Consider the following 12,967-nt stretch of genomic DNA (forward strand, 5'->3'; position numbering starts at 1 on the left):
AACTCTGCTAGGACAGAATCACTTCACCATGCAGCACAAGAACCTTTTTGTTGGAGTAGCTCAGTTACAGGCTCAGATCAAACATGAAGAGTGGCTACATACTTGTACTGAAGTTTGTTCTGGTTTTGATTTTTCTGCACAGGGAAAAATACAGCGATTGTAATGAGCAGTCTGACATATGGACCTAGTTGCTTTCGATCAAGTGGTTGGAGAGCGAGTGTAATGAACAGTGAGTGAGTGGGTGGATGAGTGGAGGGGTTGGCTAACCTGGTTTGAGTGGAAAGAATTTCTTCCCTACGAAAATGACTTTCCAGAAACTCTCCACGTCCCCCACCTCTCTCCCTCAGCCCACCAAAGACAAACAGCATGACCTTATACGGACAGAGATTGTGGGGAAGACCAGGAGTAATGCTCATGGTATCTGAGATCTTAGGAACTGTTCTTGGGTCAGTTTTACCAATGTGACTGGGATCAGGACAAACAGATTCCTGATCCTGGGAAAGTATTTTTGTTCTGAGAAGTATTACTGCATTTGTAACATTTGTAAGCCTAGACAGAGAAGAAATAATTGGTGCATGCTGCCATCAAGTGGACATTTTAGAGTACTTCACAAATCGGTCTGATAATCAGTCATTAATGAGACATTGTTTATGCCTGTGTGTTTTATATAAAGGTAGATAGAAAGACTATAATATGATATGATATGATATGATATGATATGATATGATATGATATGATATGATATGATATAATATAATATAATATAATATAATATAATATAATATAATATAATATAATATAATATAATATAATATAATACAATTACGGACCATATCATACATAACATTAACTTAATTTAGCCCTTAAGCTAATTCATGTTCATTTTGCTTTTCTTGAGGAACTCTTAAAGGAATCACATTCGAGTTGTTTGTTTGTTGTCCCTTTGGAAGACACCACAGACCTGCAGTTACTTTACTGATTACTATATATTTATTATAATTGTATAATGATTCACTGACTGTGAACCTAGACTATTAACTACCTGTTCTAATATATTTTGACACAGATTTGTATTAACTTACCTCAAACATATCTACTGAAGTTTATAATGCATGTTTCCACACAAGTACTTTCAGTTTATATTTATTTTACAACTCTATATACACCTCATGCTGAGTATGGGTAAATAATATTTTATGTGTTTATTATGAATTATGAACAAAGCCAGTAACCAGCAATGACAGCAGAAATCAGTTTCTCACATTATTATTGTATAGAAATGACTAAGAAAAACGCCTTCACGTAAATGTCTAAATGTAAGAAATTACTGCCCCCTACTGACCAAATCGCTTCCTCATCATCTCATTGGACAGAGCCACATGGGGACTTTCACACCATCACAGATCTGCCATTTCATCTGTCAGCTTGTGACAGCAAGGAATTAGTGTCTATAATGAACTCAGAAACTACACTACGACCTAATTGTTCCTCATGGGCCCTTGATTGCTGTTGTAGAAAGGACATTAATTAGTTACAGTTACATTATTTACTGTCCAGTGCCACCCACATGGGGATGGGTTCCCTTCTGAGCCTGGTTCCTCTCAAGGTTTCTTCCTTATATCATCACAGGGAGTTTTTCCTTGCCACCGTCACTGCAGGATTGCTCATTAGGGATAAAATAGGGACAAAATAGTTTAATAATTTAATGTAATATTTTTTTTCTCCTTTTTCTGTTTCTCTTCTTTTGTAAACCTGCTTTGACACAATGTCTATTGTAAAAGGCTCAATACAAATAAATTGAATTGAAAACTTCAGTACATATTAGTGTATTTCAGTGTATATATTATATTACATTACATATTACATTACAGAAGGCAGTAATAAAACTAGAAGGGCTGTTTAAAAACAAACAAACAAAAGAATCAGTGTGTAATATTGTAGAAGAGTATATGCATTTTGGACCAAATACTGGTTTGTTTGTTTGTTTTAGACTCTCACAAGCGCCAACTAGCGGAAATAAAATGAAAAACAAAATGCAGCGTGAGAATCCTCCACCTGGTGTTCTGTATATTAAAATATTTACCCAATAATGATATCATTATAAATGCTTTCAAATAACATATAGTGATATGATTAAAAGCGTGTGGTTAAAAGCGCCTTTGTGTTTGTTTGTCATCAGTATTAATGTTAACGTTTTGCACTCATTCGATTGACATGGAAACAGATTAGTCCATTGCTCAAACCGAGTGGGGTGGAATCCATGTTATCTTCCGGGTGGAATGATCCGTTTCCATAGGAACGCTTTCATAACGCTTTCGTTCGCACGCATAACTTCCGCATTCGCTTTCAATGGTTGGAGATCAATGGCTTTCACACTGTGGTCTAAAGCGGATTAGTCTGTATGCTGAATAAACTGATTTGTGTACCATAATATGCTCAGTACTCAGAGAGTCAGCTTTGAATAAAATCTTCAAATTTATTTGTTTGTTTGTTTGTTTCACACTTTTGTACACAATATTTATCTCATTCTAGATTGTGTACATACCTCACATCTGTATATGTTTGGACAGTCACTTTCACTTTTTATATTCTATTGCACTATTTCTCATGCAAGTCACTTTATACAGTATTTATTTAACTTATTCTAGCTCTTTTCTAAAATTGTGTACATTTGTAGAGACATTTCATACCTGTGTATATGTTTGCACCTGACACCAAGACAAATTCCTAGTACTGTAAAGTGCTCTTTGCTGACCCTTTGCTGTACCTGGCAATAAAACTTTTTCTGATTCTGATTCTGATTCTGGTTTTAAACAAGGATTACCTTGTTTCATTACGGTTTTGGCTCCAGAGAGACATTTAAAGGCAGGGGATTTAATGTAGAGTCAGGAGTCAGTGGGTCATTTAGGGCAGGTTTATTTGTTTGTTTCAATTTCAACCTTGAATACTGAAAGAAGATTAATATATATATTAAAAATATAAATATATATATATATTAAAAATAGAATTTAAAGAATGTCAGGATTTTAGTCTCAGTGAAGGTGACCAGTGTAAGTAAGCAGTAAATATCAGGATTTGCTAGTGAGAGTGAGAGCATTTGCGGGATTTCACCAGCAAGGGGCGCCATAGCAATAGACTTTTTTTCATCCTGTAATTTTTCACTCATATATGATTTTTTTTTATTTTCACCTTAATGGATTCAGCCGTTGCAACAACAGATACAAATGAATAAATAAATATAGACTAATGTTTTGTATCCTGAAAAAACTTATTTTTATAATTAATAATTTGTCGATATTAGGATAATGCTATAATACACGCATCCAAGGCATAACATTAATACTATCGGCTATGATTTACCAGCAATGAACAAACTAATAAATAAAAGACTAGAGCTTTTTACAGTGAAGCTGCACAGGGTCAGTGACTGACCCTCATTGGGAAATATAGAGATGTAGTATAGTTGAGTGAAATTATTTGAGAGATAAAAAACAGGCGAACCGTTTCATGCTGAATGTAAAAGAGGAAAAGGGTTTTGGGGGGGTGTAGTGCAGTCACATCACGAAATGACTGAAAGCTCTCCCTTCCCCAGTGGTCAGGAAGTAGGTCGTGACCATTAAAGTCCTATAAGACTCCCGCAGGCAGAGAGTCGTGACACACCTATAGAGGAGTGAATTACTTTTAGATCGTTTTTTATTTTTGGCGAGCTACAAAATTGAAGCATAAAAATAAGCATCCTCTTACACTTAAATGATAGCCATATTTAACATACTTTAAAGTGGTGTAACGCGGTGAAAATTATACGCATCAAAATGGCTAAGGTTGCAAGATTTAATTATTTGTTACTGAATTGAACTGTATTAAAGAGTAGACATCAGTTTTACACTGTAAATAATTCAGCAGCGCCATAGTTATTTGATGGATTTATTTTGGAACAATTTGCACGACCTAGCTCGTATATAAACAGTCACTAAAGGTTTGGTTTTTGGTTTATTCTCCTAGCATATGCTTCCTTTCTCTCATCCTGGAATACGAGATCTTCCTCATTCGTTAAAATCCCGATGTCTTTGAGTCCATTAAAGACAGCAGGCGTTAATTCATCACTGAGCATTGGGTATTAAGTGTCTTAATGGTTAATTAAAAAAGACTCCTTTGTGAATTGACATAAAGAAGGTCAGAATCAGGATGGAGGAATCTCGGATACAGTTTGAAAGGCTTTTCATCATTTTCCACAATTTGCATGAAACAGCTCTGGCTAAATATCATGCTTTGTGCTATAAAGCAAACAATGATTTTAAAATAAAGACAATTCACACTTACTGTTTTTACTTTAGTGACGTACATGAACACTTAAGGTTCTAAATGAACACTGGTGGTTTGTTCTGCAGCTCTCATAGGTCTTGAGACACATCAAAAACTATTATTTTCCAAAATGAATATATTTTCCTTTATTGTGGTATAATGGATATTTATAGGTGATATGATATAGACTGTGTAATAATGTACACCATTCTGTCGGTGTACATGACTGTAGTGACTGTAGTGTTGTGACTGCTGGCGGGTTTACCTGCATGTTCAGCTCATTCAGTGATGTTGAACGGTGGTCTGTCGGTGTGTCTCTCATCCTCAGTGTGATGAGCTCGGGGTCTCGGTAGCTCTGATACGGTCTTATCGCGGCATGCAAGCTGCAGCTCCGGGATTCACACCACATCAGCGAATCTCCCCTGGGCATCCTTCCCAAATTACTCAGATCCGCAGCAATGAACTAACAAAAGACAAGAGATCAAAGGCTATCCGATAACTGAGCTGATTTCACCTCTTATTTAAGCCTATTTTATGCTTATTTTATTCATGAAGATATATGTTCATAATGCTGGGTTATAGCAGCACTGTTTGATGAAAACGTCTTTTCTCATAGTTTCTGTTAACGTGTGTAGTTGCAGTAATAATTTTATGCGTAATAGATGTAGCGTATTATGGTAATGAATGATAATGTGAGAAATTTCGTTTACTATCACATTATATTAAACAAAGTTCATCAGTCTGTTTTGACTGTGTTTCATCGTTAAGGTCAAGATCATCAACAAAGTTCATCAATCTGTTTTTACTGTGTTTCATCGTTAAGGTCAAGATCATCCTCAGCATCACATCGCCATCATGTTCAGGGACCTAAAACCCATGTGGACAGGCAATTTATTACGGTTTGTTCTTTCCTAGAACAAATAATCGACCCCAGAATTAGGCCAAAGCCAAACAGGAATGGAAAAGAAGAAACATGGTTAAATCTGAATATCTGAATTCTCCTACAAATGCTGAAGAATTTTCTGGTTGTAGTTTTTTGTGTGCTTTAAATATTTCACATATTAAACCTTTTGGACTATACAGAGGCTACTTTGGGTAATATTTACTTTGACTAAAAGTCCTATTAACAGGTGGATATTCGTTTCTAAATGAATTTAAAACGAACACAATAACTATAATAATTAATAACGAGATCTGATTACACGTGCTAGTTTGTTGGAGTGTATTGTGTACAGTATAGGTAGTGTTTATAGTTTTTTTTTTCTTTAACCAATCTTTGTATAACATTTTATTTCAAAAATAATGTATAAAATAGACAAACACATAAATAAAATATAAAATAGGCAAACACACTCAATGGCACCTTTAGTGTGTCTTTATCCTGTCCTGTCATTATTTCTTTATATTAGCTTCGTCAAATACATTCTCTTGTTTCATCATTTTAATTTTACACACCTGCTTACTATACATGTTAAAAACCATTTCCCTCTCATAGTTACCTATTTTCTATGCATATCCATTTACAGTATAAAGTCTATATATCCCCCCTCTGCCCCCTCTGGTTTACCTTCAATGATAATAATAATAATAATAATAATAAAAAAAAAAAACGGAATAATAAGGACTGGTTTGATAAGTAATGGCTTTAGGGCCCTTATCTGGCACAGCCACATTTGCCCCTGTGTTGTTGTGCAGTGTGTGAGGGGTGATTATAGAGAGCTTCACTCCCACTTCCACACAGTGCATGGAAAAAAAAACCCTCAGACATGGACGAACCTACACAAAATGGCTCCTCGCGCACACACACACTGACCACAGCCCGAGCACGGTAAGACCAATATATCCAGCTACATATTCCTAAACACATTTCAGAGCTCTTTATCTCAGACCAAGATTAATAATTACCGCTAATTACATAAATAGATTTTATTTTATTCTAATTCGATTTTGTTATTTTTTCTTTTTCTTAAATTGCGCTGGAAAACCCGTACAGGCCCAGTCCTTTATCGGATATGCAGTTAGCAGTTAATTATCAAAATGCAATTAGGTTGGAAAATTTGAAGAATAAAAAACAGGTGATTTTATGTCATCTATGATACTGGGATTGTTTCAAGTATCATTTTTTTTTTATTATCGAACGAAACTGAGCTTTGTGAACCGGTTAAACAAAGCAGTCACGCCAAAAAAAATGAATATTAAACAACATCCTGAAGAGTACTGGGCTTCAAAACAACCTTCTCCTGATTATTTCAAACCAATTTTAGATTTAGTATAGAATTTCTAAAGCTACTGGTTGCCTTAATACCCAACTGCCTTTCTTTCTTCCTTTATTTATTCATATGTTTGAATCAACACAATAGAATATGACATACTGTAAAATAACAATCATTCGATTAAAAAGAAATGAATAAAAATCCTAGCAAGATGAATTCTAACAATTTAAGGTAAATTTAAATCTGAACAAAATATATATATATATTTTTTGTTGGGAGCCAGTTTGAGCAGTGCTGGTGATGCAGATGTTATTGACAGAAATTTATTAATTGTTATCAAGCTATTAAGTAGAGGAGAGCAATTTATAGCAATCTATAAAAATATTACATTAGTCTTCTTTTTTTTTTACTTTATCACGCATTTTTTAAATTTAGAATAAAAATCAAAATAGCCTGTCAAACCCTCGTACATGACTGGATTAATGTTGCATATTAGATTATTCAATTGCTTCAGTTTGAAGTTTTTTTCAGTGCCAAATTTTTGTGGAAAAGAAATTATTTTCAAAACTTCACATGTGAAATTGTAAAATAATAATAATAAAAAATTGCCTGCAATATATCTAGGTGAAGTGGTTGTGAAATTAACAGGACAGCGTCGCACATTCAAACAGACAATTTGTGCGACTTCTATGAAACAATGCGATGCTCCTGCGTTAATAACATTATCAAAATACTTATGTCTGTTATGAATTGTGATCACTATTAACAAGCACTGGTTTTATTACACTGTGAGTATCCACAATAAACAAAGCTCATGTATGGTAAAAGCACTACATAATGGTACAGTATGATTATAAATGCATTGTGGCCTATACAGCGGGGCGGTTTAAAATTATATTCTGTTGTACCCAAGAAACACTGTTTTGGAGAGATAAGCTCCCTGTCGACTGAGACACTGGTATGGCTCCCTTATCTACAGACACCATGACCAGAATATTGATATGATGGAACAAGGTCACGCAAAGGAAAAGAAGACACTTGGTCCTTATTCGAGTCTAAGCCATATGACAATATTTATGTAACAGATTCAGCTTTAGATGTGCACGGCCAGGCTCTGCTTTCGATTCGTTCTTGTTCAAATACAAAAAAAAAACAAATCCATTTCAAATAAGGTACATTAAAAATAATTTCTACAATGTACACATGCATGTGTGTATCCTTATGGAATATATAGACTATATATTTACACAGTTTGCCTAAAATGATTGGTGCACTTACTTTGTAGGCTAGCAGTGCACTATAGACAAGCTGGCCTACATTTACCCCTGCCTATATTTAGAGTAAATCCGTGAGCCACATTAGTATACAGTGTGTGATGATGTGCATGGGCTGTGCTATGTAACACACGTTCATCCTGCTGTCAGATACTGTACTGCTCAACTGTCAGTGTTTGCAGTCAGGCGCGCGCAGAGGACTGACCGGATTTGAGTCTGAGCACTGTATACACGGTGTGATGCACTTTTTAAAAAATTGAGCATTTTTTCCAGTGATCGAAAATATTCAAAATTTTTTCCATAAGGTAACCATACGGCAACCGACGGGGACGCGCGAAATCTTTGGATTATCCATTAGCTTTCCACACTAGTGGCCACACTGCTGCTTTTATTCTTTGGCATCGCAGAGAGACAGGATGATGGAGAAACTGAAACGTGAGCGCTCCAGCCCGGGTGTTGAGGATGAGCAGAAGGCGTGCGGCTCACCGGGACACGACACTGCTGAGGAGGAGGGCGAGGCGCACGGGAAACAGGAAGGCACGACGACCATCACCACGACGCGCACGACGTCCGAGTCTGTTGAGAGCGCGCGGAGAGGAGCCCACCTCCTCCTCCTTAACGGCGTTGCCAAGGAAACGGCGCGCGGCGGCAGCGAGCCAAAACAGGAAGTGGCAGTGATCGAGCTGGCCACGAGAGGCGATATAAAAGGCGTCGAGTTAGATGCGGACCTCAGACACACGGTGCAGACCACCGAGCTGCGCAGACCACCAGTTCCTCTGCCGCTGCCCCCGAGGGAGCCGCTAAACGAAGCCAAGCGAATGGTGCAGCTGAGTCCGGCCGCCTTCCCTGCTCTGCCCGCCCGCGCCATGCTCTACAGCAACATGGCGCAACCGCTCGCCACTCTCAACAGGTAGGCTCCGGGGTTTAATACATTTACACAGCCTTGCTCTTTTATTTATTTGTTATATTATTATTAATTGTTTAATTGTTCTGATTCGATTGGTTAAACATTTTAGCAATCAGACAAGGAACTAGACGTATACCTCTCCATGCCCAATACTACATCTATTACCAAGATTGCATAGACATTTAATGGTTTATTTATTTATTTTTACCAATTACTAATATCTAATCATTTATTACATTTGTGACCAGGTTAAAGTGTCAACGAAAGAGACAGTTCAGAATACAGTTTAGAAACCTACCATTTCTGTGGTAGTGTGTGTTCAGCCTGCGCTCTCTCCTTCTTATGGAGCTGTAATAGATTTGCTCACAAACATTATTGCACATTCTGCGTCAGCTGAGCTAATAGTGGTTTACCTCATTTCCGGTGCAGTGGCTTCGCTGGGGACGCGGAGCAGTACGGCATGTACCCCAGTAACCGCCTGAAACGCAGAGCTGCGCCTTACGAGATTGAGATCAACGATGGTAGGACTATTTTAGATTTTTCTGAGTATGGTAAGCCACTCTTTGGCTGTGACTGTAATTTTGCTTCCTCTTCATTCTTAATCCCTTCGTTTCCATCCTTCTTTCTCGTGACATCAGACAAAACCTCAGCACCAAAATCATGAACAACGTTCCTCTGCCATTTCTATTCATATAGTCCATTTTCTGAATTTGTAAAAACGAAATAAACCAAAACTTTGCAAAATGAACTACATGCAACTTTCTATCGAGAAAAATTTTTTTTTTTTTACCCAGATAGTGAATCGCAGAGATTTATAATCTCTTCACTTACTGGAGAATGATTTAATATGACTATTAATATTCTCTATTAGTATAATACTATAAAACATAATGAAATGTTAACTATTGTATTTTTTTTCATTATATAAACAACGAAGGAATGATGCACATATTTACAAAGATTGGTTTTAAGTATTATTTTTATTTATATTAGATTAATGTTGTTTTTTTTGTAACGAGTTCAGTATTTCTTCTTCATCTTTGGCCCTTGTCATTTGATTTATCCTACATCCCTAATCATTTAAAAAAATATATATAATTAAAGATAAAGTTAGGGGAAATAATACATGAAAAAGCGGTAACATTACGGTTCCCTTAACTAACATTTATTTCCTGTATTATTTCCTGTATTATTTAACACGCACCTCAGCGTCAATAGACCACACAGTAGCAAACAAATGAACACGTGTTAATGGACGCTTGTTATATTGCAAAACACCTGCATTGACTGTTCATTCAGTCCAAGAATAAAAGATAAAATAAGCCAACATAAAGGTGCAACATTTTAAATGTTTATATATTGATACATTACTCTCCAAAAAATATACAGTAAAGTATTGTTCGTGTTGGTCGGGATTGAGGGATTAATTTTACTCACTGATGGTGGTAATTTATTGATGGTGTATTAATCCCGATAATTCCTTCATGTTAACTAATGTGTTAAGTAATATTAGTTAAGGGATCCTCGATGTAAATCTAGTAAATTTTACTGGAAAAAAAGTCAGCACAATAAATAGTAAATATTAAGCCCATTTATTAAAGGTGGCTTTGTTTTCTATGAATAAATTCTATTCTTGAGTAAATCAGTGCATTTCATTCATTCAATCATTCATTCATCCAGCAGGGTTATGTGTAGGAGCTAATGTATTGGGGAATGTTGAATTAGCAAAGTGTTTATATATGTCCTCAAAGATTTAATTCAACACCGTATGAAAAAAATTAATTCAACCCTCGAGGTTTTTGCTGGGTGCTGATGATAGGAGCTTCAGAGCTGCCAGCCATAAAAATGCAAATGTGAGACAAAGTGCTTGACTGCGAGCTGAGAGAAGGATGCAGGAGCAGAAATGTGTAGAGATTCCAAAAATGTTTGCATGGAAATAAAACTTAATGCAATGCTCACTCAAGTGTAAAATGTGCCGCTGAATGCTCACCTGCCTAATAAATAGTGGTTTTCTAATAAAATGGTCTATTATTCTGCTTGATTAATAATATGTATGCAAGCTGAGTAGCTTACCATGCACTCAGTCATCAGTTTATTAACTGCAATGTGAGACAGAGCTGGTTCTGTTCCAAAAGAGCTGTCTAGGATGAGAAATGAGCTTGAATAATTGAATGTAAAATGCCATAGATAATAGAAAGGTTAATTAATTCTTTGCTAAATAGGTTGAGATAAAGAGCTTATCTATCGGTGAGCTGAGGAGAGAAGGGACTCAGCACCAGATGTGGATTCACTAGCTAAGTCCTGTTAAAGTTGGTCAGCCGTTCAGAGATACTGAGATTCTGGTTTTGCTATAAATGGTATAAAGCAACATTTAAAAAGAAACACCTTAAGGATCTGCTTTGAGCTGGAGTCACCTGTACTAAAAAGAGATTTTAAAGGCAATATCAGGATGATCAGACATCATCAGTGTCCCAGTATATCATGCTCATGCTATTTCTCAATTTTCAGGTTCACAGACGAAGGTTGTGCGGCGCATCTTCACAAACAGCCGTGAGCGCTGGAGGCAGCAGAATGTGAACGGTGCCTTCGCTGAGCTGCGCAAGCTCATCCCCACTCATCCTCCTGACAAGAAGCTGAGCAAGAATGAGATCCTGCGTCTGGCTATGAAGTACATCAACTTCCTGGCCAAGCTGTTAAACGACCAGGATGACGTGATGGGTGGGGAGGCAGCAGCTCGGGTGCGGGATGGACGGGATGAGGGTCTGGTAAGGGAAGACCTCCTGCAGGACATGCTGAGTCCAAACTCAAGCTGCGGGAGCTTGCTGGACGGTGAAGGAAGCCCGGACAGCTTCACCGAAGAGCAGGACTCATCGGTGGAGTCCAGAGCATCTGGACGAGGACTGCACCACTCGGCCATGACTGTGGACACCAGTAACCAGCGATGACTGAGTGCTAATAGAGAAAGTGACTCGAGCGAAACACTGTGGTGCGGATACAGAGCTTCGTGGAAGCTAAGATGTGATGATGTTCACGTTGTGTGCAGTCATGGCTGTCTTTCCTTCCCTTTTCTTTATGTCTTGTTCTCCTCTCCATTTCGGATGCTGCCCCCTATGGGTTAATGCTGGTACGGGGGAATTTTAATGGTAGATTTTGGTCCATGAGATAAGAGTGCATGGATTTGAAACACAAGCCAGATTTTCAGAACGGTACCCTTTCTAGAATTCAGCTCCATCGTTCGGTCAGGTACACTTGATTTTTACTTTTGAGTAATTCGTAAAATGCTGTGTGTGGAAAATCCCATTGAATATCCCAGGGATTTTTTTTTCTTAATCCTCCATCAGTGTGGGAAATATGTTGGACAATACTATTACTGGTGTTAGAGGCTGATAAGACACTTTTTTTGTACAGAACATGGTTATAATAGATTCATGTTAATAACTGTACCCACAATAACAGCTACATTAATGCAGAACAAAAGCTGCCATTTTGTAAATGGCATTTAAATATGACCTTATTTGATAAAACCTACACACTCATTCGCACACACAAACAAATACGTGTAAGTAAGAAGGTTGTGATGGTCAGAGGTACAAGTGTGACGCTCCAAATGTACATAAATAAACATAATAATGTTGTACATGTGTATCTAAAGCTGAACCCCACACATCTGTACTGTTCATCTTCATTGTGATTATGGTACAATGAATATCACCTCCTTTTCTTTCCTTCTGTCCTTCATATCCCGACCTAAATCATTCTTAAAGAATCCAGTAAGTGTGTTATCACTGTATTTAAATTTTATCCAATTGATCTGCTTTTTCAGCAGACTATTGAGTAACCAGTCTTGGTACCTTTAATTCTTTTTTTTTTTCTTTTTTTTTTGTGTATTAAAAACAACAAAGCTGTTATTTTAATGTGATATTTAGTAGACAGACCTTTGTTGTAAGGTGAAGATGAAATCTATCTATAAACATGCAATGTTATATCTTACAGAATTTTATAGAACATGAAATAAAAATGAAAAACAGGTGCGATGTCTAATACTAATTTTTTACAATCCCCCCCCCCCACCCCACATACACCCCTCATATAAAGCACTTCACCATCTAATTACGAACAAAAAACACTGATAAAATAAGATAGGTGTTTTTAATTAAGTGCCACTTACACCATGAATCTGTTCACAAGAGCTAGAGGCCATTTCATTTCTCCATTATGTCACTTCAGGTTAATCAGCCAGCATGCTGAACGTGTGTGTGTGTGTGAGAGAG

At 36.9% G+C, this 12,967-nt stretch overlaps 1 protein-coding gene across 2 annotated transcripts; it reads left to right on the top strand.

Annotated features, from left to right (window-relative positions):
- Positions 1–5,998: 5,998 nt before the first annotated feature.
- tal1 (T-cell acute lymphocytic leukemia 1) lies at positions 5,999–12,725 on the top strand. Of its 2 annotated transcripts, none has more exons than XM_058401045.1 (4): positions 5,999–6,130; positions 8,095–8,699; positions 9,126–9,217; positions 11,205–12,725. In XM_058401045.1, the coding sequence occupies exons 2-4, from the start codon at positions 8,206–8,208 to the stop codon at positions 11,639–11,641; spliced, it is 1,023 nt and encodes a 340-aa protein (XP_058257028.1). In that variant the 5' UTR covers positions 5,999–6,130; positions 8,095–8,205; the 3' UTR covers positions 11,642–12,725. The 2 variants fall into 2 exon arrangements, with proteins under 2 accessions (XP_058257028.1, XP_058257027.1); XM_058401044.1 differs by having other exon boundaries at positions 6,029–6,130; positions 8,197–8,699.
- The last annotated feature ends 242 nt before the right edge of the window (positions 12,726–12,967 follow it).

This window comes from Hemibagrus wyckioides, linkage group LG10 (assembly GCF_019097595.1).
Source record: "Hemibagrus wyckioides isolate EC202008001 linkage group LG10, SWU_Hwy_1.0, whole genome shotgun sequence".
In the NCBI taxonomy this organism is placed as follows: Eukaryota; Metazoa; Chordata; class Actinopteri; order Siluriformes; family Bagridae; genus Hemibagrus; species Hemibagrus wyckioides.

Coding starts and splice junctions, on each gene's coding strand:
- tal1 (XM_058401044.1), top strand. CDS start 6,047: ATGGAAAAAAAAACCCTCAGACATGGACGAACCTACACAAAATGGCTC. Junction 6,131..8,196: donor CTGACCACAGCCCGAGCACG/GTAAGACCAATA, acceptor TTGGCATCGCAG/AGAGACAGGATGATGGAGAA. Junction 9,218..11,204: donor CGAGATTGAGATCAACGATG/GTAGGACTATTT, acceptor CTCAATTTTCAG/GTTCACAGACGAAGGTTGTG.